This window comes from Nannobrachium achirus, assembly GCF_963921795.1.
Source record: "Nannobrachium achirus genome assembly, chromosome: 11".
Classification (NCBI taxonomy): Eukaryota; Metazoa; Chordata; class Actinopteri; order Myctophiformes; family Myctophidae; genus Nannobrachium; species Nannobrachium achirus.
Window position 1 is genome coordinate 44840268 of NC_137820.1, and position 27430 is coordinate 44867697.

The following is a 27430-nucleotide window of genomic DNA, read 5'->3' on the forward strand; positions in this document are numbered from 1 at the left end:
AGTAGGCCATAATCAGATAGCCCAGGGATGTTTATTCCGCAACTACACTACCCAGATTGCCTTGCCTGGAGGGGTTGCTTTATGAAAGGTAGTGTGTCATTATTATTATCATTATATAAATAAATAAAACAAAAGTTGTGTGGAATCATCGCATCTGCAGAAAGCAAACTTTTGTTTCTAGGCTAGGAAGGACACACACGGGCGCACACAAACACACACAGAACACACAGACACAAGACACACTTACACACCGGCCTCAATAGAGCGCAATTAGACACTAAAATATCATCCACTGGATTTGTTAGAAGCGAATGCAATGCCTGGTTCAGGCCAGACATTCACAAAGAGACAAAAAGCCTGATTTATACTTTCTTGTATGACGGTGCCCCGTGGAAAGTAGCCATGTTGGCTACTTTCCCCCCAATCTCGTTGTGACCGTGAACTTGTAGATCGGCAATCTTTGCCGCGCAAAAGAACTTCGTACATCGGAGCATATATAGGCCTACACTTCGCAGGCGGACAGAATTACCCATAAAGAATTACCTACAACTTTCCGTCAGGGTTTGCCCAGAAGAGAGAGAGAGTCCTTGGTTTCTGCCGTCCATCCGTCCACAACAATCATGAATAAAAGAGTACAGTGAGAGGTCAAGGCGAGGCCGGCTTCGCTGCCAGGCCTGCAGAACTGGGAGAGAGAGAGCGAGAGAGAAAAAAGCTTGTTTTGTTTTTGTCCTCCTTCTTGTTCCCGTCTCTCCGACCTCCTCCTCCTCCTCCTCCTCCTACACAGCAGTGTGATTTATGGTGGTCATCCATCTTCAGCCTGCGTCCATCACCTCCTCGTTGCTAGGCGATCATAGCAGCAGCTGTTTGTTGTTTTGCGAGAGTGGCCTGGCTGTTTGGCCGTCCCAGCGTCCATAGCTGCAGGGCCGGCGCTGGACCCAGGTCCAGGTGAAGCCCTCCTCCCATGGCCGGACATTAATCCAGAGAACCCGGGTTCGGTACCGTTGTCCTTCTCCCATCCTGACACTGCCATCCTCCAAGCCCTGGCCCAGCACACACACACACACACACACACACACACACACACACACATACACACACACACACACACCCCCCCTCTCTCTCTCTTCCCTCAGTACCCTGCTACAGTCCCAGTAGAGAGCTAGCTAGGTGACCTATGCCAGAGTCACACAATCGTCAGGAGGCCTCATTAATCTAAGGCAAGGGGAAAGAAAGAGCAGTTAAAATATATGATCCATGGAGTCAGAGGACTGCTGGGTTGGGGGCACTCTGCCGAGGGTGCTGGGGGAGGGGGGCAGAGATGTGGGATTGTTCAGGGAAGTGTAAAAGAACTCTGTCCAAATGGCTGTGTGTGTCGGACAAGATAGGCTGGATACGGAGGGCAGCACTGCATTGGGACGCTGGGTTTCTTTTGCCCAGGCAACAAACGTGTTTGTTGTTGTTATGATGTGGTTTCACACACCTGTGTAAGCCAGTGGTACTCAAACGTGGGGTCCGGGGATCGCTCGGCATCCACTAAGGCAGGGATACTCAAACTTCTGAACCAGTGGGCCACATTACAAAAATGTCAAGGGGCCGTGGGGCAGTTGATAAAATTACATTATTTGATAACTTCTCTTTTATTTGCTTTATTTCCACATAAGATAAGTGCAATGTGCATTATTTTATGGCTTGGAATTTCATTTATATTCTGTCAATGATACAATTTGTAATCAAAGTCATTTGCAAACTTTTGCTCTCTTTTTAATACTTCTGTGCAATTAGCATATTCCACACAAACACTAAAACATGTATGTAAAACATTATGTACATTTGTCTCCCTTTCAATTGCTTCACAATGTTATTTATGACTTGGCACACATTCAACAGAGTTTTAGTATCACTGCACTAAGGGGTTCCAGGGGGTCCCTAGCAAAATGAATACTTAAGCCCTATATCGTCACTGTCGGGCAGAGACCTCGTATTCTCCAAGTTTCAAATGTGTACGTTTTTTTTCGTAAAGTAAAGCCCTGCATCATCATACAAGAATGTCGCACAAAACTAGTGAACATAGCAGATCTACAAGCACACAGCGCCTCGCGATGCGAGGCGTTGTGTGCTTGTAGATCGTCTATTTTCACTATTTTAAAACATTAAAACGAACGGTTTTGGACATACAAGGTTTCCACCCGACAACGACGATATACAGTATCTATTTAGTTTATCTTGCCAATTTTAATAATAATGAGTACCTGAGACGAATAACAGTCTAAGTCAATTTATTTTTTCTCTCTTTTTGAATATAGATATTTTTTAATTTACCAGACTGTAAGCCACAAACTAGTCATTTTTAATCTGTTCAATTGTTAATGCACTCGCCCCTCATTTTGTTCAATTGTCTGTTTTAATGTTATCGGCTAGGGATGTTAATCGACGCATTATTGGCGAATCGACGCGTCGCGGCCGAAAATCGACGCGTCGATCGACTTTTTTCACTTTTTTTTTCGCTAAGCAGCAGCTGAGAGGAGAGCAGCACAACGGCGCATTACTTTAAACAACACAACGTATGCTGCACCCATCAGAACTTGCATCAAAGCCCTAATAATAATGATAATACATAATTGCTCTTCCTTGTTAGCATGGAGTCTGTTCTCTAGAGACTAGAAGCGGAGTGACAATAAGTCCATGGAACGTGCGGGAGCGCTGACCGCTCGCTCTCATATATCCCCGGTGTGTCGCATTAACGTTAACGACGAGTAGTGTGGTTTGTGATCATCGCACACAACGGCGACGCTGCCATTAACAAGCGAGCTTTCGTGTCAAGCATGCATGCAGAGGCAGGAGGTAAACAAAAGCATCCAGTCCATAGAGATACAGTCAGGCAAGTCAGCGCGCACTGCTATGACGCGCACATCAGCACGGTCCAGCAGTGTTTCTCAACCAGTAGTCCGCGGACCTGACTAGCGCCGCATGCATGCGAATGCACAACACATGCAGGCGGCATGCACTCGTCTCCGACACAGACAGACACACACACACACACACACACACACGGTCCTCTCACATATGGAAAACATTAACGCTTATAACGTTTTTGAACGATTAAAACCTTTTTTGGGGGAAAAACTTTTGAAAAATAAAAAAATATATATATTTTTCGACTTTTCGACTCGTACTTTTTGAGTCGCGGTGAGCGTGAGTCGATCGACGCGTCGATTTCCGATTTTTTTTCACATCCCTATTATCGGCTCCCTTTGACTGCTGAATATTGCTTGTACAGACGTATATACTGTTGTTCCACAAACTGTTGGAGAGTTTTTCCACTCTCCATAAGTATTATGTCTTATAATTCCTAATATATATGAGATAAGTAAAAACATATAATTCTAGAAAATGAGGGGGGAGTGCATTAAGAATTTAACAGATTAAAAACTTCTAGTTTGTGGTTTACAGTCTGGTAAATCAAAAACATATGGAAAATATGGACTTAGACTGTTTTTTGTCTCAGGTACTCAATTGTTGTAAATGTTGACAAGTCTTCTCTTATGGGGTCCTTGGCATAGTCTTCTTTAATAACTACTGGTGTAAAAGAACTCTGTCCAACTGGACGTGCGTCATCACTAGACAAGATAAACGCGATAAGGAGGGCACTCACTGCGTGGGACGCGGATTTTGCCAGGCAATAATTCACCACGAACTGTCTTATGTTGTTGTTACGAGGAGGTTTCTGCACCTGTGTAAGCTAGCCTCGCTTCTTGTCTTCTTCTCTGTTTGTATCCGCATTGGGCATCGCCACCTCCAGTTCCCAAAAAACCTGGGATTGGAAGGAAGCTTTTATTTTTTACGAGTTGGAGCTGCCTCCCTCCCTTGATCATCACATAAGTGTTTATGTTAGAGTGTGTGAGGGAGACCTTTCTGTCTTTCTGGGCTGGTTTCGTGTCAGATAAATGAGTGAATGTCAGGTCCTGAAGGCCTGTATGTTCAGCTGGCCTCTTTGAGGTCCAGTCATAACACAACAATCAACCTAGGGTTGGAGCTGTGTGTGTGTGTGTGTGTGTGTGTGTGTGTGTGTGTGTGTGTGTGTGTGTGTGTGTGTGTGTGTGTGTGTGTGTGTGTGTGTGTGTGTGTGTGTGTGTGTGCGCGTGTGCGTGTGCGTGCGCGTGCGTGTGTGTGTGTGTGCACTGCTCTCTCTCTCTCCCTCCCTCCCTCTCTGCAATGTCTCTCTCCCTCCGTCTCTCAACCTCTCTCTCTGTCTCCCTCTCTCCATCTCTGTATCCCTCTCTCCATCTCTCTCTCTCTCTCTCTCTCTCTCTTTCTCTGTCCTCGCCATGTGCTTTGACATGCTCTAGCCCTAAGCAGAGCCCGGGGCCAGAATGATCTCTCTGTTTTTCCCATCTCCCATAGCACACATCCTGCACTACAATCAGCGGACACAACGTATTCACAATGCCATCAGGGGGTAGAGAACACGCGCACAAATAAAAACATTAAAAAAAGAAAGAAAAAAAAGAAGCTGACAAAGTCATCCATGTCAGTTCTTTTAGATAGGCTTCTTAGCCTGGTGCAATAGCCTTGGAGGCTGAAAATGTGAGCGGAACAATGTATCCCTCTGTGCCTCTGTCATGAAAGGTTACTTTTTACAAAGGATATTATTATTATTATTAATTAGTATTAGTGTGGTTGCCTGAAAGCGCAACACACTATAAATGCATGGGTGACTTTAATAGTATTAATATTATTCTTTCTTTATTATTGTTGCAGTTAAAACCAGGACAATGGAAACACTACCGCTGACTATGACGTCATCAACATGATATCAGAGAACATGCCATTAAGCAGGGTTTTGACCCAGGTTGACCACAGGTCACCTGTTGGATGTTTATTCTGTTGGGTGTTTTGCCTTGGCGTGAACCCCACAAAGATAAAAGAGAGAAGGGGGAAAACCCACATTTGACTCAAAAGTGAATGATCCCGAATTTGTGTTACTATGACAAATCTGTGCGTGGCATAAAGGCACGCTGAGTATCTTAGTGATCTCTGGGTATTTTTTTGACAGAATGGGGGCTGTGTTTTCAAGCTAAATTATTCTAATCTATTTAAGGAGAGTTACTTCTTTGCTGCTGGGAAACGAGAGAGAGAGGAGGGAGAGTGAGTGACTGAGTGGAAGTCGGCGGTTTGTGGTTTTTTGATTGAGACCGAGGTGACTTCCTGCCCTGTAGTGTTCTAAGGCTGCTTCCTGTCAGTAAGAGCCCCCCGCTGAGGGGCTGTGTTGGTTTAAGGGCGACAGGGTCCAGTTAAAAGTACTGTACACATGTCAGGAATAAGAAACACTCATCACGCTCTGAGACACAGTTTAACCCTCTCCTCTCGCCTCTCTGATCTTTGCCTTCAGGGGTGTCGCACCACATCCTGGGCCCTGGGTACAAGAATTCACTGCGGGCCCCCCATGAATGTTCTTCATAGGGGGAGTGAGACTTGGAACGCATTATTACGCATTATTTTGTGCTTTAACTGTATATTGATTAATAGCAGATATACAAGCTCACGCCGCGCTGCGAGCTTTCTGCTTTCTGTTAGCTTTCTGCTATTTTTGAGAAATTGTGAAAAAGTCTTTAAATATTTCAAATCCTTCTAAGGTTTTTTGAAAAACCTGTTTCTGTGAGTGGTGCTCAAACCTTTTCATGTGAAGGACCCCCAAAATGATATGTATTTGGCCACGGACCTCCATCTCAAAGTGTTTAGTTCCAGGGACCCCCCCAGAAGCAAAATTTTAGTTACAAGTGTTCACTTAAAAAATACATATATTCAAAGATTTGCACACATTTTCATGACTTTTCAAAAATAGCAGATCTACAAGCTCGCAGCGCGGCACTCGGTGCCCCGGTGTGAGCTTGTGTATCTGCTATTTTTCAATAGCTAAAGTATAAAATAATTAAGGCCCCTCCACCTTGGGCCTTAACTCAGTCCCACTTTCTCTCCCCCTTGTGACGATCCTGTTTGCCTTGACTGGCCCGACACGAGATGTAAGGGGCCTCCCTCTGACTAAATTTAGTCTCCTCTCTCTGGAATGGCTTCTCAGACCACAAAGGACCACAATGGAAACGAGTCTCATGACTTTGTTGTGTGTATATCTCCGACATTTCCGATAAACATTTTTTGTTCTTCTTTTATGGCGTCTAATAAATCAAATCAGATCAAAGGGTGACCGTGTTCCCCAAAGCGCAACACGCGCAACAGTTTAATTTCACAATTAGGATTTCGAGAATGTATAAGAATATCACTGTTCAGATCACAGGTTTGAGCATTTAAACATTAATCAAAAATAGCTGATCTACAGTACAGTAGACAGATACAAAGACCCGCACAGTGCTGCTTGTCCTTTTCAAAGAATTTATTAAGCAACATTTCGGTCGTAAGACCTTTCTCAAGCGGGTCCTTGACTTGAAAATGTTTGAAAACAACTGCTCTCTAGTCTAGACCACTAAATGCCATGTTCATACTCATTAATAGAATGGTAGTACTTGGATTAAAAGAAATCACCAGCTACTAGTGGCTCTCATCTCTCTCTCCTTCTCTTTTGCTCCCCGTTTGATCGTCCTTTTCTTCCCCACAAATACCCAGCATTAAGGTTTTACTGTTAAACTTGTCATAAAACGTAATCTTCAAGTGAAGTTGCTGGTGAGATTTGGGACCACCCAGATAGAATGTTTTCTCTCTCAGACAACCGTCTCCTATTAACTCAAGGTTCTTGGCACACTGCAGTCTCCTAACGGAAAATACAACTCCAGGCGGTGATTACAAGGTTAACATTTACCAATAATTTAAGTGAGTGTTCAAATGGAATCGAATAGACCCTTGCGGTTTCCTTTGGATCTGTTTGTACACTCTCATAGTTACGAATGGAACACTGAGGATTTTACTGCGTACAAACAATTATGACAATAACACCATTTTGTCTTACAGTACTCAAGCACTTCATGTTTTATTTTCTCGATAACCCTGGTATACCTGCAGTTACAAAGAAAGGAATGTAGATTGGCACAAAGTCAATGAAAACCATGAGAACAAACAATTTACATGTAAATGGAGACGCAAAGTGTCAACCTCTCCTCATGGCAGCCTCCACTCTTACTGTGCTGTTCCCCTTATATACTTTGCAGAATCCACCCTTGGATTTCTAGTCAACCAACAACAGAACAGTAGCAATGCACCCAAGACGCTCCCCATGTTCTACTCCAGGGGTAGGCAACCTTAGGCACGGGTGCCAACATTGACACAGTGGAGGTTGATCACTGGCACACTGGCATAAGTGTGAGAGAGAAGATTTTTTTTTTAAATCAAATCATTTTTTAATCGTGGTCAATTAAATGAAGTCACCTAATTAACAGCAAATGACATCCTGCACATAATTCTACATTCATTAAAACTCTGACTGGGGTGGGAGTTGGGGAGATAGGTGGATTATTGTTCTCAGGCTAATGATCATTATAACAATGTCCTGCCAATTAAAATGTGTCCGAATGCTGTGTGTCATTAAAATGTATGTTGACATGGCACACTGACTGTCTAGAAAATAAAAACATGGTTTCATTCTGAAAGGTTGCTGACCCATGCTCTAATCAATCAGCTAGGCACCCCTCAATCAGGTCTTATGACCCCAATCACCCAACTACTGTACACTGCTATAGTCTTCAACAGGCCACTCCCCCTAACAGCATCTTCCTGTGCAGATAAACACAAATATGTTGAAGGATCTTAGAAAGAATCTACTAAGTTACAAGCATATCATGCAATTCAATATGCACTGCAATGTGTACTGATGAACTTAAACATATGGGGAAAATCAATCCACAAGAGGCTGCTCTGTGGCACCCGTCCATCCTATTTCTCAATTTAAAAAAATATATACTGAGGATTTAGGCCTATTCTACACCACTCTTCCACTTTTGTAAAAAATAAAAATAGAATTGAAATATTTGTCATTTTCTTTAGCATAACAAATAATTTTGAATTCGGCTAAACCAATGTACTTGACTGTTTTGCATTTCTGTCTAATAAATTATTCACTCAGTCAATTTACTATGCTATAATCGCAACCCACCCGTGGGTCAAACATTTTGTACTTTTACTTGTAACTAAATGTTGACGCCAACACTTTTGTAATTTTACTCATATACATTTTGAATTCCGGACTTTCACTTGTTTTCTATATATTTATATGTGTTGATACTTTGGTCAAGTAGCCTATTATTGCTATAAAAATATCAATGGCGATCATTTGTAGGCTTGTGCTTTATCTTGGTTATTGGCACTTCAGCCCTGCCTACGGAACTCACCTGTCGCCTCGTTCCTGCTGGCGTGCCAATAACCACGATAATGCACACCTGTGTAATATTGCTTCATTAGCCTACTCCTCTCTTGATTAACGCTCCTCACTCACACAGGTAGGCCTGCATTTGGCAAATAGTACGTAGGCCTGCGTTCTGTACACGTAGGCTTGCATTTGATACGGTTAGACCTGCTTTTGGCACACATCTTCTGCCCTACAAAGGCAGAGTGCAGTAACTACGTTTTCGAATTTCACCAAAAAATGGGTTTAAAAGTGTTACAGCTTATCAGCCAAATGAGATAAAGATATAAAAGTGATATTACACTGATTGTACATCTGTTCTTGAGGTAATTGTTCATCCCCCAATATCAAGAAGGCTAATTTGACCGTTGGGCGACACAAATAAGTCGGTATGTCCCAAAACGTAGTTACTGCACTCTGCCTTTGATATAGGCCTAGCCCTAGGCCATGTTTGAAATAGGTTAGTCTAGCTGAAATGGCACCCTCATCCTACAGTACACACTGCCTGCACATTCATCATGCACTACCTCTTACATTTTAAAAAGGCAAATTAGCGCTAGAACATCGCCATGCATGCCTATGCAGCCCTCACATCTTGAATTCTACTGTATGTTGCACCGCCGATCCGACTGATCTACCTATTTATGAAGATCTCTGTATCTGTCAGTCCGTGGCACTTTTATACCCATATATGGATATCCTTGATGTCATCAGTATATGTCCATATATGGGCATGGCATGCCCATTTTTGTGCCCATAGAGCTGACTGATTAGTTAGTGCCTGATGCCATGACAACACATTGAGGTTAGACAACACGCTCCATATTTGGGTGTGCATTGGGAACTCCTTATATGGTTATTATGGCTGAATCATTGTGACTTGAGCGTATTGACCTGGCCCGCCAGCCGATTGTCCCTTAAGCCAATTTTAATATAGGATATATTTTGTCAACCAATGTTGATTTTATTATTTTATAAACAAACTGTGGTTGCCTGGCACCCTATGCTGTACAGCAGTTTGTTGCTTTTTGGACACTTCAAGGAAACTTGGTTGGACCCGGGGGGAATCGAACCGTTAACCGTCTGATTCCCAGGCGACCGCTCTACCTCCTGAGCCACTGCCGCTGCGTTAATGACACATCCTGTTTACGCCAGGGCTTCTGGGCGTGAGCAGGTTTACCGCTCGCTGGACGCTTCCCCAGCTGTGTGGGGGGGCTGACCCATGTGAGGTCAACCCAGGGCTACAAGACACAGCTTGATACACAACTGTAGCGCGTGCACACACACACACACACACACACACACACACACACACACACGCAGGCATGCACGCAAACACTTGTCAGCTTGTTGATCAGCTTTTTTTTTTTTATGTTTTTAACATTGTTGCTTTTAATGACGTGCCCAAAAATAGGGAGGCCAGGTTGAAAGGCTGTTGAATATTTATTAAAAAGAGCTTGTGACTCACTAAATAATGACTTATACTTCCCAAAATAAGGACTGTCACTTCCTGAAAAGTAACAGTTTTGGACATACAAGTTTTCCGTCCGCCAGCGACAAAAATATGTTTGTCGGTTGTCGCCGGTATGTCGCATACTCACTTCATCATAATCATCGGTGTAATGCCCATTTAATAAACACAGCCGTCAGCCAGTGCCTTTAACTGCACTTGAAGAAGCGGAAAAAGAAACAAGGAGAGAGGACGGGGGGAGGGAGAGAGAGAGAGAGAGACTGAATGACTTTTGGAACACAGGCAGCCACTGCACCTTCCCATGTCTGTCTGTCTGTCTGTCTGTCTGTCTGTCTGTCTGTCTGTCTGTCTGTCTGTCTGTGTGTGCGTGCATGCGTGAGTGTGTCTGTACGTGTGTGTGTGTGTGTGTGTGTGTGTGTGTGTGTGTGTGTGTGTGTGTGTGTGTGTGTGTGTGTGTGTTGTTCCTGATCATCAGAACAGAGCAGCGTTGCAGCAGCAGTGCTTCTATCAGATCATCTCTCCCTGCTTGTCTGCAGCCCTTATGTTTATGAAAATGATACTCCACAGGAATGCTTCCTGCATGCCAACACGTCATACTGTCTTTTCTCATCGCTTGCACGTACAGGCACACATGTGTGCGTGTGTGTGTGTGTACGCGCGTGTGTGTGTGTGTGTGTGTGTGTGTGTGTGTGTGTGTGTGTGTGTGTGTGTGTGTGTGTGTGTGTGTGTGTGTGTGTGTGTGTGTGTGTGTGTGTGTGTGTGTGTGTGTGTGTGTGTGTGTGTGTGTGTGTGTGTCGCAAGGTGGTGTCGTAACCATGCCGACTGACATTTATTTATATTTACGCGAGGGTGTGTGTAGTGTACTCTCAGATTGGCTTTGCAGGTGTGATGGTGCTGTTTCTACACGTGAGGCTCCAACCGTAGCGTAGTTCTCTCGGCGCGGCGGTAGTATCATGGGCGTTCTTTTGTCGCTATTTGTTGCTATTCGTGAGCGAGGCGTGACCGAGATGTTGATTGTGTGGAAGTGTGGCTCCTTACCCCTGTAATACCCCGGCGAGATGCACGCACGCTCGCACACACGCGCGCACGCACACACGCGCGCGCGCGCGCACACACACACACACACACACACACACACACACACACACACACACACACAGTCATGGCACACAGAGCTGCTTTCACGCTTTATGACCGGGAATCATTCATGAAACCTAATGATTCTTGTCTTTCCCCCACATGGTACTGGCTCACTCTATCATCACACACACACACACACACACACACACACACACACACACACACACACACACACACACACACACCTAGATTATGGGGAAGTGCGTACACGGGCCCTACAGCATATGCCTGGATATTAGTTAAGACGGCGTCCAAGTGTATTGTTGTATTCATAATCCTTTTTCTTCTTTACTCGGAGGGAGCCTCTATACTCCCATCACTTTTTATTAGCTTGATAAATCACCTCTGTTGTCAGTCAAGCCAGGGAGAATAATTGGATGTGGTTGTCGCCCTGTGTGATGGATTATCAGTCATTGGGGATTAAATTAACAGATAGTGCTCAGACGTAATGGTTTTTGTTTTGCATTTTAAATTGCCTGGGAGCCGCGCCGACGCTCTCTAGGTTTTCATAAGCCATCCTTTTTGGACGTCACTCTTTCCTGCGTGGCGTCATCATCGCCACGATGCAATTTCTGAACTAAACGTATGCGTAGTTGAGTGCCGTGTTGCAAATAGGGGTGGCCGATATGGTGATAATTATCGTTGAGACGATACAATGTCTCCACGATATGCCTTTTCAGAGATATCGTATATATCGTGATACAAAAAATCCTGTTTAATCGTTAATACAGAGATTCATTGCAGAATTCAATTTAAACCTGTATTTTGGTCTAAATCAGTAGTTCTCAAACTGTCAAGGTCTCCACTTAACTCTGACAGTATACACATGAAACCAAATGGACCCGTAAGGGTCCATTTGGTTTCATTTGTATACTGTCAGAGTTACATACTTGTAAAGTTCAATTTGGACCTCCCAAAAGGAACCCAGAGAGTCTAGTTTTTGTCAAGTAACTTGAAAAAAATCACACCCGTGTGAACTGAGCGGTGGTTTACCCACCAACCCCCACCCCCCCTCCCCCCCCCCCCCCCCTTCCCCCCTGTGTGTGTGTGTGTGTGTGTGTGCATGTGTATGTGTGCCTGGCCTGGCCTGGCCTGAAAACAGCGCCCCTCCCTTAACATGTGTGGTCATAAAAGGTACTACACCACAGGCTACATACAGACAGACAGACCCACCCACCCACAAACAAACAAACATACCTACACACACGGCCACGCTATGGAGATGGTGTGACCACCGCTCAATAACCATAAAAACCAACGTGAAAAAGGATTGTGATAAAATCGTGTATCGTGATACAGCTTGGGAAAATATCGTGATAGTGTATTTTTCCATATCGCCCATCCCTAGTTACAAATCGAAAACATAGCACATTTTCAAATATATGAGCAATGGACTATAGGCCCATAATGAACAGGATGAATTCTACACGTTTTCTTCCCAAGGTTTCAAAAGACTAAGGAGAGGTGAAAGGTGCAAAGATGGATTTCTTCAGACAATGGCCTAAATCTTATGACTCTAGAATAGATATTGTAAGAGCAATACAAGATTATAACAAGAGTGCTACAATTTGTATTCTTAAAATAATGGGTTCCTTCACAAATCCAATACTTTTATTCAGGGGATGGTTTGATTTATGCAGGAAATAGACTAATTGTCTATGGTTAATATAAGCCTAAGATAATTTAATATTTCAACATAATTTATACCCCCATTATTCTGGGGCGGACATAAAAGCTCACAACACCTCACAATGCAACGTGTTGTAGATGGCTTGTAGATTGGCTATTCTCGCCTAACAGATTTGGTGTTGGGTTTAAGTTGTTAATAATAATATCTCAACTGTACATTTTGAAGCCGTAATTGCTTTCTTGGCTGTGTTTCAATATCATAAAAACTGTTTAGATTTATGGATATTATCTTGTCGGAAAAACAAACAAAACCAAGAAAAAACACGTTAACCACTTGAACCCATCAGTCTAGTTCTGGGGGGAACGTCAACAAAAAATGCTGATCACCAAGGACTTCTGACGTAAACAAGACCGTAAAAGGACTTATTTGGGATGCTCCATTTAGGCAGGTGTTTAACTATACTTGTACTGTACTATTTTTTATTTTATTAACTATGCTTGTTCTCCATTTTTGTCTAATAAAATATTCAATCAATCAAAAATCTACAACTTACCATGGCTCGCATTGCGGTGTTTTGAGCTTGTAGATCGGCTATTTTTGGCGGATAGATTTTGTGTTGACAAAAAAGCGGTCCAGTCAGTGTTACAGTGGCAACTCAAGTCCATTTCATTAAGGCCAGAAGGTTTCAGTGGTTAATATCTAGCATATAGCATATTTTCTTCATTTATCGCATGGGTCTTCAACGTTTTCAGGCCAAGGACCCCTTAGCTGAGAGGGAGATAAAGCAGAGATGAAACGTGTGTTGCAGATTTTCATCGATTTCATAGATATATTCATAAACTTGTTTGACAGCACTGTTATCAGTCTATGTTGTAGTTGTGTTAAAATGTGTATTTTCAGACATTTAACCACTGAAATCGCAGATACTTAGTGAATTTGACGTTCACTCTGCACCTGATCTGCTCTTTTTTTAACCTCTCCACCAGACCTATTTGCCAAAAATAGCTGATCTACAAGCTCTCAACGCCTCGCGCTGTGAGGCGTTGAGAGCTTGTAGATCTGCTATTTTTGGCTGAAGTTCTCCTCAGAATAGGAGGGTTCAAGTTGTTCATTTAAAATAATTATCCTAACACACAAAGATATTTGGCGGCCCCCCTGTAGTAACTCTGAGGACCCCCTATGGGGGTCCCGGACCCCCTGTTGAAGACCCCTGATTTATCGAATACGAAAAAGAACTTCCATTGGAAATAAGCGGTGGGAACCCACACTGGTGCTAACTTACACGCTGGTCCATGGAGACGTCATCCCTGAGCTGAGCTGCAGCGCTCTAGAGAGGGATGAAAGTGTTATTCTGTTCAAAGCAGACAAAACAATGCTGAAACAACACGTGAACCTTTCCTATTGGTATTTGTTTATTTATTTAGCAGGGCCCATGCCCAGCCCAACACAACTGTTGGCCCAGTGTTATATAGCAGTGGTTCTCAACCTGTGGGTCGGGTCCACAATTTATTTTGGGGGGGTCCCCAGATGTTTAGCTTAATGTTAACATAGTTTTTTCACTCAACGGTAAACAGACCAACATACAGTAGAAGTGTAACTGCACATTTCTGAAGTGACAAATTAAGGACATTTAAGACCTTTGTAGTACCTCTGGTCAAACATTGCCCAACTGACAAATATTTGAGGCAGAAATTGTGAAAATAGCCGATCTACATGCTCACAACGCCTCGCAACGCATTTGTTAAATACGTGTAGCAGCCAAATCGGTTCACCTTATATACATCTGCTATTTGATCTACTGGCTCACAGCGCATTGTGAGCGCTGTGAGCTCACAATGGGAGCTTGTAAAGCTGCTATTTTCAAGCTGTCTTGAAATATTGTACGGGGGTCTCCTGACACAAAATATTTTCACATCGGGGTCCTCGACAGTAAAATGTTTGTGAACGGCCGTTAAAGATCAATGGCATGACACGACTGATTTGTCTTGAGCTATGATGTAAGTGTTGTGTTAAAAAGGTTGACGCATGTGCACTAGCTTGTCCTCTCTGGTGTTTCACTTGTGAGCCACTGAAACGTAAACATAACTGGACACCACACTGTTTATTAAACATCTAGCTCATGATATACAATATCATTGAAAGTATCAACCAATTGTTTTTCATATTCCAGTTATGCCCTATTTATTTTATACTTTGTCATACCATGGTGTCACAATGGTGAGAATAGCTGATCTCCCACCCAGCTCACATTGAGAGCTGGTAGTTCATTTAGATATTTTTGAAAAAGCAATACAATGAAATAAAAACGTTTCTACTGCCCAGGTTGACAGGTTGAAAGTGTTTAAAAGTAAAACCGTCTTTTTTTTAATATATTGGACTGGCCTTAAAACTGGTTTGCAGCAAGGAGTTGCAAGGAGTGTCATTGGGGTGGAGTGCAACCAGTGGACGCAGTCCTTTAGAACCAGTATAATATCATAAGGTCCCTGCCCATTCCCATACCTAGAGACATGATATAAACTATATGGATGTGTGCCACTACACTGTTAATGATAATGTAACCCACTAAACAAATAGTCTCAAATTAAAACAAGTGTGGTTGCCTTGAGGCGAGTCTCACTTGCAAATATCTCTGTATCTGTCGGTGCTAACCAGGGTCCTTGTCCCTTTTATGCCCATATACGGAGATCCATGATGTCATCAATATTAAACCCATATCTTGGAATGCCCATATATGGACATACTATATATGACAGTCTCATGTGGTCTATGATGTCAGACATCTGTGATGTCAGTCATCTCCATATTTGGGAAAAGTTACATTTTTATTAAAGTCAATTTAATTCACGATTACATTTATATAAATTAAACTATATAATACACTCAGCACAAAAAGAAAGGAAACTTGAACATCTCCCCTTTAATAATACCAATTCGTATTGTGTTTTATATCCTTTTTATCGTTGATTCGTCACCTTTACAAGGAGGTACAGTTTGTAAGCATCTGGCATTCGTGGAATGAGCAACACAGCCAAACGTGTGGGTAGTGCCCCTCCAAAAATTGTCAAAATGGCCTGACAGGCCTGCAACACTGTTCTTTTGGTGTTCACCTTTGTTGCTTGGTTCATTGAATGATTGCACTCTCACACACAGTAATAAGGAAAAGAAAAAACAACACATATTGGTCATTTTTACACTTTGTTCATTTTAAGCTCAGTGTCAGGGAAGCCCAAAGTAAGCCCAGAGTAAATGCCAGCAGAACAGTATTGCAAGCCATTTTGGCAAAACTTTGGTCGGCGCTACCCACACGTTTGGCTGTGTAGCTCATGCCTCGAATGCCCGATGCTTACAAGCTGTACCTCGTTGTAAAGGTGATGAATCAACGATAAAAATGATATACATACTGTACACAACACAAATTGGTATTATTAAAGGGGAGATGTAATGGACCGAAATCAAGTTTCCTTTCTTTTTGTGCTGAGTTTATAACGTATCTCTTAGCAAATGCGTGCCACCAAACTGTGGGAGGAGTAGTGCGGCAAAAAAAAGTTTATCTAGGAGGGGAAAGAAAGATGGAAAGATGGATGGATGGAATAAAGCCTGACAAGTACAACAGTCTGTGAGCTTGTGGATCTGCTTGGAGATCTGCTAAAGTACAGTGTAAACCAGCACGCAACTAAGTATAAACCACCCACAAATTCTGTAAAATTGTTTAATTCAGAGAACAATTCATGTCTTTCTCATGTGAAATCCAAATGGGGGCAACCATGTGTAACTGTGTCTGAATGGACGTAGACTACTCCAGCGAACATTCTGACTCGGTTATCCATTACATACTGGTTGTGTTTACGTTGTGGAAGATAGTATTTCTTTCCCACAAGAAGACCTCTGAGGCAGCCGCCGCATTACAATGTTGAAAACTGCACGGTGGCTCAAAGTAACAAGTAGAAATAATAAGTTACCTTGAGCACTTCAGGAAGTTTCAGCACCGGTGAACAGCCCGGTCGACTAGCCACGCACGCACATCCCTGGTAAACAACAGATTGTGGAAATGTTTTGGGGAAGGTGAGGAAAAACAGCAAATAACGTTTTTCCCAAAATGATGTAGATAGGTGGCCTGCGTGCCAGCTCAGCCAAGCAGTATTACAGTTATTACCGTTGATCCAAGCTGACATCTGTGACCAGCTGGCACTGGTGTAAAGTAACTATTAAGGACATTTACTCAAGTACTGTGCATTAGTACAATTTTGTGGTAATTTTTTACATTCTTCAGTATTTACAATTTACATTACTTTTACTTCTACCCCACTACATCTCAGAGGAAAATATTGTACTTTTACTTCACTACAATTATATGAAATCTTGAGTTACTAGTTACTTTGTAGCTTTTGATTATTATTACAACATTCTGAAATTCTGCAGAAAGAGTACTTTTAGTTTTGGTACTTTAAAGGACAACTTTAGTTTTTTACAACAAGGGTTCATATTTTAGATTGTAATTAAAGAATATAAAACATGGGTGTTAAAATAATTTCATTTACTTCTTTCTATTGTTTTAGAGATTCTTATTTCAGTGGTTGGGGACATGCGTACAAGTGGCTAAATATGTCATTTTACACAGAATAAGCCCATTCCCAAGATACAACGCAACCTTTCTTGGTTGGGTGTGACTTATGGGGGCTAGAAGTGTTACTGTAAATAGCAATAAAGAAACTGCTGGCTTATTGTATCTAAAAAGACATATTTAGCCACTTGTACGCATGCCCCCATGGGTACGCATGCCCCACATTTTAGCACGGTAAACACGATAAAACAATAGAACGAAGCAAATGACAACATTTTAACACTCACTTTTTCTTTTCTCTAATTACAATCTAAAATATGAACCCTTGTTGTAAAAAAACAAAGTACATGTTGGTGTCGATAGGCTTTTGTACTTACTCGAGTACATTTTGGGACTTGTAACAGAGATATTATCTACATTGCGGTATAGATTCTTTTTACTTAAAGGAGCGATGACACCGGCCGAAATGTAACATTATGGTACAGTAGGTCACGTGGTCTTTGTTGAAACGGTTTGGAAAGGGGGTGGAGCCGGCTGTTGCTGCCGACAGGCCCATCAACAGTAGCTGTATGGGCGTGTCGGCAGCAACACAGAGCCCCCAGTGATAGGCTGTTGATTGTACTGCATCATTTGATTGGATAATTTAACATGGGGGTACATGACATCATTAAAAAAAATTGCTAATTTGATAGCCATAATTAGCTGTTTTGGCCGTGTCACGCCCCCTTTAAGTAAAACACGTGAGTAATTTTTCCTCCACTGCCAGCTGCTCAGAATGCAAACAAAGTATTATATTTATCACCTCATCCTGACTGTGAGAGGGTTGCCAGATTTAGCAGCCAGTTCTATGAAAACAAGCCCCAAAGAAGCGACTAGGCTGCATGAGCACACACACACACACAAAACCAGTTTAACCCTTTATACATCGACTAATTGAAAAGAGCTGATCTAGAAGACTGCAATTTAAAAAAAATCTTGTGAAATAGGAATATCTTTGAAACATTTGAACAAATCTGGTATGGAGGTCCCTGGCACAAAATATGTTCAGATCCGTGGGGTCCTACATGAACCACTGGTTTAAACAACATTAGGATGGAATCCCAAATAAGCAACTACACTTTAGAAACAACAAGTGACTTTCCAGAAAAACAAGCCCAAGGTGTTGACCTGGCAACACTGTCTCCTGAGGTAAAGGGAGGGGACTTAAGCCCTTTGCACACAGGACAGTTGCGTTTTTTTCGTTTGCGGCATGAATAAAACGCATTGGATTTGGTGTGCAAGGCTGTGCGGAATCGGCGCTGCGGATCCAAAAAGGAGTCATAAAAGGAGTGATGAGTTTGTTACCGCATGCGACAAGACGCACGAATTGAACTGGGTTCGATCGAGAAAAAAACGCACGGCAGCAGGCCGGCAGCCACTCGTCGCACGGCTAATTCGGAGCCGGTGTGCATGAGGTCGTAGAGAATCATTGTTTTCTTTTCAAAAAATTATATTGTCCGTTTTATCCGTGCGGTTAAACGCGCCTGTGTGCAAAGGGCTTAAGGGTGGTTTGTATGGGCTGATGCAGCGAGAGATCACCTCCGCCCGTTTGCATGTGTGAAAGATTCAACCAGAGTGAAAGATTTTAAACCCCCCTCCCCCCGCGCTCCTATTCACATTATCATAATTGTGTCCAGAACATGAGGGGCCGGGGAAGTGATCATGTCATTTTATTTACACCCTGCTCGGCCCTCTTTAACAAACGACGCGCCGCTGACTGCCAGGCGGACCGGGGCCCGACGACGTCCTTTGATCAGAGCTGTCGTGGCCGATAAGCGGAGACTGACGGGTAATGGATACCCACTGACAAACCCAATCTCCGGTAGGGACGGAGCCTGCGCTCTACCTGCCAGGTCTCCATTGGGGGGGGAGGGGGGTTACCTGCTTGATTCTGCCGCCCCCCACCCCCCACCCCACCCCTCCAGGGGGCCCGGATCAGACCCGCTTCCAGGCCCCGACTGGAGATTGGCTGTTTAGCACTGGAAACGAGGAGTTATTTCACCAATGACATTTTTGTTTAGACTGGACGCGTTTGAGTGTGTGCGACTGTGCGCGTGTGTGTGTGTGCAGGGCGGGGTGGGGGTTTATGGTGTGTTTATTCGGGTTGTGCTCGTGTGCACGTTGGACCGATGTGTGCGTGCATGCGTGTGTACTGTGTACCTAGAACGTTCAAGGCTTCATGCCGTGTTATATCCGTTTCACAACATCGTTTTTTAACTCCGGCCGGGGCCTAAATTCCGCTGTTTTGGAATCTGACTTTGCTGTAGCGGGGGTTGGAGTTGGGGGGCATTTTCAGTTTACTTTTTTTTTTTTTCTCCTTTTCTTTCGGCTAATGTCCTGCGTCTTGCAGAGTGGAGTGGACAGGGAAAACAAAGGGGCAGAGCAGAGTGATGCTGGTGACATGGCCTGACCACGGAGACATTTGTCCCACTTAGCGCTGTCAAGAGTGACAGTGAGCGAAGGGACGGCGTGCCACCACGGACCACCATCACTCTCCAAGGACAGCAGGGTGCAGGGGGAGGGGGAGGGGGGGGCATCGTCCCCTGAGACGCACGGCACAGCAGGATGTCTTTCCTTGCTCATACGCACATTATACACCCAAACGCACTCATGCACATACACACACACACACACACACACAACACACACACACAGCACACACACAGCACACCACACACACTCTTGTCACCTGTCTTGAGGTGAGCCGTGGGCGTCCGTATGCAAAGTGACAGGTCGCTTATGCAGTGCCATCACCCCCACCCCTGAGCACATACACACACGTGCACACACACGCGCACACACACACACACACATATGCCATCACCACTCTCACATAGAGCCACCATTCTTTTTTTTTCATGCTCTCTCTCTCTCTCTCTCTCTCTCTCTCTCTCTCTCTCTCTCTCTCTCCCCCTCTATCCATCCCCTGGTTCTCTTCTCCTGTTATTTATTTATGTGTGAGCCCTGCTGTCTTTGATGTGAGATGTGACATGTCGCTGATGTTTGTGCGTGACGCCCTGCACCTGTTAGGACCTCTGGGAGTGTCCATCAGCACAACGTGTCCTCCTGCGTGGCCCAGGCTCCAACAGCCTTTATGAGACTAATGAAGTCACCGCACCGCGCGTTACTCTGAAGGACGTCAATTCAGCACCAACATGTCCCTTCAACATGAACCTCACACGTGTCCCTTCCTTTGTAACGACCGAACCTGTGTGTGTGTGTTAGGGCATTCACCAAAGATTTGAATATTCGAATATCAAAGTCACTATTCGACATTGTTCACTGAAGTCGAATATTCGCTTTTTTTGTTTTTGTTTTTGTTTTCTCTTTAACTCTCCTACTGCCAGATTATTTATTTATTTATTGGGTCTGGTGCCATCAAAAAGCGGCTTACCTTTGCGACGTTATAGTAGATAGATAGACTTTTATTTTTATTTTTATTTATTTTTATTTAGCAGAGGGCGGCGTCATGCGAGAATGAATGTGAATTTGCCTGTTATGTGTTGCCGTACATTCAGACCAGTCACTGGCCACAGAGCCTCCGGGCCACAGGAAATCAACAAGGAAGTGAATTGGTCTCCGTTGATGTTAACGCATAATGGATTTTTTACACCATCACCGCGGAAAATGTGTTTACAGTACACGGCGCCGCGACCCCTCATCAGCTTACAGTCATCAGACGAGGTAAACGAACGAACGCGAACGAGCGCCGTATTGGCGCGGAGGTCTCTTGAGAATTGGGGCGAACAGGAACGTCCAAAGCAGTATAAGAGTTAAAAAATATATAGTTTATAAAGCTTGGCTAGATAGGAAGTCATAAGAATGAGTTGTCAATGACCCTGGTGGATGAATTTGTTAATGCTCTATACCAGGCGTTCTCAAACCTTTTTAGGCCATGACCCCCAAAATAAACATATTTGAACTGGGGACCCCCACCCTGACAAGCACTTGGAATATTACATTTAATGTGACTCGGTTCCGCAGATAAATATTGTGAAAATAGCAGGCGTTGTTAGCATGTAGATCAGCTATTTTCACGATGTTCGCCTCTTGCTTAGAGGTCGAATAATTTGAATACTAAAAATCACTATTTGTGAATGCCCTAGTGTGTGTGTGTGTGTGTGTGTGTGTGTGTGTGTGTGTGTGTGTGTGTGTGTGAGAGAGAGAGTGTGAGAGAGTGTGAGAGAGTGTGAGAGAGTGTGGGTGTGTGGTGTGTGAGTGTCTGATATTGATAACATGATATGAGACTATAGATATCGTCTGACTCTCTGATCTTGGATATCGTAATATCCTGTTATGGCATAAGTGTTGTCTTTTCCTGGTTTTATTCACAGGAGGCTTTACACTTAAAAAGAATGTCGACAACAAGCACTAAAAATAGTGTGTATTTGTGAAAATATTTGAAAGATTCAAAGAAATATATGTTATCCTCAAAATCACAATATTCATGTTTTTGGTCATAATATTGTGACATTTGGTTTTGTTTGTGTGTGTGTGTGTGTGTGTGTGTGTGTGTGTGTGTGTGTGTGTGTGTGTGTGTGTGTGTGTGTGTGTGTGTGTGTGTGTGTGTGTGTGTGTGTGTGTGTGTGTGTGTGTGTGTGTGTGTGTGTGTGTGTGTGCGTGCGTGCGTGCGTGCGTGCGTGCGTGCGTGCAATGCCAGCGTGTGTGGGGGGCGTGCGCGCTAGATGTTGCAGTGCACGTGCACGCCCTCAGCAGAGAGGCAGATGAAGAGGCGTCAGACATATTAACTGACAGATGGAGGTTGATCCAACTCATTTATTACCCCAGAGGAGAATGCCACGGCGAGATTGGGCTTCATTAATTTCAGATTTAGTTTTCATTTCAAGCTGTTGCGCCCTGAGATAAATAAAATGGCGCATTATGTTTTTGCCAAGATATTTCTTTCTTTTTTTGTTTTCCTCCAATAGAAGGAGTGAAGAGAGGGGAGGCATAAGTTCCGTGTGGCTGGGGTAGAGTGTATAAATACAGGCTCGCCTGGAGGAAAATAACACCTCAACGGCTGATGAGGTGGAATGGGATGACTGTAATTTCTCAGCGCAGCTTTAAAGGCTCCCACACAGATGGCTCATTTATCCCTGGGAGTCCTCGGGCACACATAGCAACATAGGAAACTTTTTGTTTTTTCCTCCAGTTATTCTAACACACTAAGGGTTTCAAAGTGCTTTTCCTCTCCCTTGCAAATTGAACCCCCCCCCCCCCCGTCGACAGGGTGGCCCAAAAAAAGGGGGAGGGGAGAAAGCATAATCAAATAAAAATAAATATCATAGAATTTATATATTCAATTTGACTTAATTCAATACAGTCAGTGTGCCAATTTAACCACTTTCAACCTGGAATCTCTATTTTGTGTATGTTATTATTGTCAACATTATTTGAAATGTTTAAACACAAAATAGCAGAAATGTTGTTTTAAGCCATTCCACCACAGCCACACCACAGCTATGGCTGTTTGGGGGTCCGTGGCATGGAAAAGTAACACACTGTGATTGCCACCTACTATTCTAAGACATCTCTCTCTCTCCTTCTCTTTGTCTCCCACACAGTTTACTCTCCTGAGGAGGCAAAGGAACACGCCGGAGAGGACACAGAGGTGGCGGGAGACATCCTGGCCTCCGTCTCTCGGGACGACCTCTCCGTAAACGACGATGAGCTGACCGACTGTGGCGCTGGGCCTGACGAGGGGCCCGACGAGGGGCCCGACGAGGAGCCCGCGTGCGACCCGGAGCCCGGCGGGCCCGCCGACATCTCTGGACAGGAGATGGACAGCGAGTCGCACGTGAGCGAGGCCAGCGACAACCTGTCGGACTTTGAGAGCCCCTCCGTGAAAACGGAGGGCAGCCTGGCCCCGGCGGCGCCCATGAACGGCGGGGCAGAGTTGCCCACCATAGGCATGGACACTCTGGAGCAAATGAAGACCATCTACTCCAGCTTCCTGACCAGCTCCTTCTGGTCACCCCTGAACTTTAACCCCGCGCCCACGCCGACCGCGGCTCCCGTGGAGAAGCCGGTTCGCAGCAACAGCACCAGCAGCAGCAGCAGCTGCAGCAGCAGTAGCTACGACTGGCACCAGTCTGCCGTAGCCAAGACGCTGCAGCAGCACGCCTCCTCCCAGGGCCGCCTCCCGGCCCAGTCCGAACCCAGCCTCTTCAGCACGGTCCAGCTCCACCGGCAGAACCCCAGGCTGTTCGGCTCCATCTTCACCGGGGCCAGCAAGTTCCGCTGCAAGGGCTGCAGTGCTGCCTACGACACCCTGGTGGACCTGACGGTGCACATGAACGACACTGGCCACTACCGTGATGACAACCACGACAGGGCCGGGAGCGGCGGGAAGCGGTGGTCCAAGCCCCGCAAGCGGTCACTGATGGAGATGGAAGGGAAGGAAGACGCCCAGAAGGTTCTGAAATGCATGTACTGTGGACACTCCTTCGAGTCCCTCCAGGATCTCAGCGTCCACATGATCAAGACCAAACACTACCAGAAAGTGCCTCTGAAGGAGCCGGTGGCCCCTGTGGCAGTCAAAACCATATCTTCTAGGAAACGGGGCTTTGTGGGCTTGGAGTTCGCCGCCTCTCCGCACTCCAGAGAAGGGACCCCCAAATCCAAGCACTCACACTCGGACGCGAGTGACGCCTCGCAGAAGAGCCCCTTCAGCCCGTACGCCGCCCCTAATAACCGCTATGGCCACCAGAACGGCTCCAGCTACGCTTGGCAGTTCGAGTCCAACAAATCACAGATCCTCAAGTGCATGGAGTGCGGAAGCTCCCACAACACACTGCAGGAGCTGAGGACGCACATGATGGTGACCGGCCACTTCCTGCGCGTCACCAGCTCTGTGGGGAAGAGGATCCGGCCGCTCCCCGAGGCCACCTGCCCGAGCCCCGCCAGGGTGGCCACACCCACCGAGGAGAGGGTGCAGTCAGTCCCGCTCGCTCCCTCCACCTTCTCCCCTCCACCCCCGCCCATCACTGCGACTCCCCCAGCCTCCTCCCCTCCACTCCTAGAGATCAAGAAGGAGGAGGTGGAGGAGGTGTGCACCAGGGAGGAGACGATCAAAAGTGAAAAGCAGGCGTCCGTCATCCAAGGAAAGGAGGAAGACGAAGAGAGGGAGGAAAAAGTTGACACTACCAAGTATAACTATCTGACTGAAGAGGACCTGAAGGAGAGCCCCAAGGGAGGCCTGGACATCCTCAAGTCTTTGGAGAACACTGTGACGTCGGCCATCAGCAAGGCTCAGAGCGGGAACCCCAGCTGGGGGGGCTACCCCAGCATCCACGCTGCTTACCAGTTCCCCAACGCCCTGAAGCTCTCCCAGGTCGGCTCGGAGAAGCATTCCGCGCTCAAGTTCATGTTCTCCGGGGCCGACGCATCCCTCTCCTCCTTTGGCAAGAACCAGCCTCTCATCTCCCCGCCCCTCACCCAGTCCTCCCCCCTCCTCAGCAACAACTTCCAGGCCATGGAGGAGCTGGTGAAGAAGGTGACCGAGAAAGTAGCCAAAGTGGAGCAGAGCGTGAGGCAGCGCTCTCCCAAGAGGGAGCCGCGTCTCTCGCCCTGCAGCAGCGAGGCCGGCGAGTCCGTCAAGGGAGGCGGAGCCGACTCGCCTCGGGAGTGGAGGGCCGTAACTCCGGCCGACAGCGACAAGGGCAGCCACAGCGACAGGGCGTCCCCGGCGACGGAGCCTAAAAGGGAGTCCGGCGTCAAATCCCCGCTGGCCTCCGCTCTGAGCTGCAGCACCGCCATCATCACAGGCCACCTGCCTCCAGAGCAGCCTTTCGTCAACCCCCTAAGTGCTCTTCAGTCAGTGATGAACATCCACCTGGGGAAGGCCGCCAAGCCGTCCCTGCCAAACCAAGATCCCCTGAGCCTCCTTTCCAGGCTGAGCCAGAGCATGGGCGAGAGAGCCGCTGTGGCCGCCCCACCTGCACAGACCAAAAGGCCGGAACCTAAGGCGGACCGCGGCTTCTGCCAGTCCAGCGATGACCAACCCATGGACCTGACAAAAGGGAAGAGTGACAGACGAGGCTCCGTGGGCTCTGCACCCCTGACCCCCTCATCCACAGCGTCGTCTGTCTCTCCCTCCGCTCTCATCACCCCTGCAAAGCTAGCGGTGGTGTCGCCCTACACCTCCAGCAGCCCCCTCCACGAGAACGCCTTGTCTGACATATCAGACATGCTGAGGAACTTGACACAGTCTCACCACGTGCCCAAGCCCCCCCAGCGGTCCCGCATCGCGGACAGGGCCGAGGTGGTGGGCTCTACCCCGGACGAGGCAGAAGGGTCTCTACACGGCCACAAGCGCAAGGGCCGTCATTCCAACTGGAACCCCCAGCACCTGCTCCTACTGCAGGCCCAGTTCGCCAGCGGCCTACGGCAGACATCCGACGGGAAGTACATCATCAACGACCTCAGCCCGCAGGAGAGAATGCACGTGTCCCATTTCACTGGCCTATCAATGACCACCATCAGCCACTGGCTGGCTAACGTCAAATACCAACTGAGGCGAACCGGCAGAACCAAGTTCCTGAAGAACTTGGATTCGGGTCAGCCAGTGTTCTACTGCAGTGACTGTGCCTCGCAGATCAGAACCCCGGCTGCCTATATCTGCCACCTGGAAGCCCACCTGGGTTTCAGAATTAGGGACCTGGCCAAACTGTCTCCCAAACAGACCGTTAGAGACTCTAAGACTCTGACGGAGAAACTAGTGCCCCTGGACTCTTTCCTGTCGCCACAGTCGCAAGATGAGTGCGGCGGCAGCGGAGCGGTGTACCGCTGTCAGCTCTGTGTCCGTAAATTTGCCAGCAAGCACGCCATCAAGCTGCACCTCAGCAAGAGCCACGGGAAGTCCCCAGAGGACCATCTGCTGTACGTGTGTGAGGTGGAGAAACACTAAGTGACTCTGCAGCAATGGACATACTGGAAAACACATGGAGAAGGGCCGTTGGAAGAGTCCACAGCTAAATCAAAAAAAGGAAAACGGACCCTATTTAAAAAGTGTGAAAATGCACAAAGATGCCATGAACTACTGTCAAACTTGTCAGCACAAGGTGGTTCCTAATGAAAGTGTCTGTTTTTTCTGCATTTCAAAACTCCTTAATTTCAACATATAAGTCAAAGATAATTCAACTGATTAAGGGATAGTTCACCAGAAAAAGTAATCTGTGTTTGTTTTCTAGCCTTACTATGTATGCCAATAGTAAGTAAAGCCTACCATGATTCTGGTTAATCTCTTTTGACAAAAAAAAGTATAGTAACTTGAAATGTATCTATACTGTTGTATTTATTTCCTATTTTTTTGTGAATTTGGGTTTGATTTGCTTGTAGACTGCATGTTTGACAAGTTTTAACTGTTGTTTGTACAGTCCTGTCCAGATTTTAAAAACGCTGTTTGAATTTGTTCCAACTTTTTAACACTTAAAGAATAGCCAAATGCCTGGGTTTCCTAAGCATGATTCATACTTCCAGTGGTTCCGTGGCGGTGTTGTGCACCAAAGATAGACAATCTACAAGCTCGGCTACTTTCGGTGCACATAACGGCACGCAACTAAAGTATAAATCATGCTTTAGAGGCGTCTGCCAAACAGCAAGACAATTCCATCACTTCTTTATATCATTATTATTATATATTTCTTTTTCTGTACAGGTTATTGACTTTCTTGCTGATTGTAAAAGTCGCCTCATTCCTTATCATTGAGTCATGGGGTGCCCAAGAACCAGGTCTGTGTAAAAATGTATATATAGTATATACTGTAAGCTTATCATTGCTGTTTAAATTATGCATACTTGTTATATTTCCTAATTTAAGAGGACAATGACTATCCACTGGTGCGGAGCCTTTGAAGAAGATAAAAATGACATTGTTTTGCACAATAGTTTTATAAATGTTATTTGATAAAAAAAAATACAGATATGTTAATGCCTTGTGCTTCTATGATTAAATTGACTTAATTGCTGCATAATGCTTTTGTGTTTGCTTTCATCTCGATGCAGCTAACCATTTAATTTTAATGAATTTGTTTTATTATTGTTTTTATTTTATTTATCATTTGTACAAAGCAACTAAATGTTAAAAAAAAAAAAAAGTTCAGAAGGGACCACTGGCATGATGAGAGTTAACATCATGCCAGTTATCCTTCATGAACCAAAATTCGATGTTATTAAAAATCGTGAAAGCATGTAATTTTAGATTTTATTTTATTATACTGTATAGCAACATACCTTTCTTTT

At 45.2% G+C, this 27430-nt stretch overlaps 1 protein-coding gene across 1 annotated transcript in view; it reads left to right on the forward strand.

Moving 5' to 3' along the window:
- The window catches only part of LOC308294364 (teashirt homolog 3-like), a gene marked incomplete at both ends in the record, with an annotated part of 64012 nt that extends 37916 nt beyond the window's left edge, over positions 1 to 26096 (forward strand). The window contains one exon of the mRNA XM_080737095.1: positions 22753 to 26096. Within this exon, the coding sequence (XP_080593221.1) occupies positions 22753 to 26096 (3344 nt within the window). The remainder of the gene's footprint in view (positions 1 to 22752) is intronic.
- Between the last annotated feature and the right edge of the window lie 1334 nt (positions 26097 to 27430).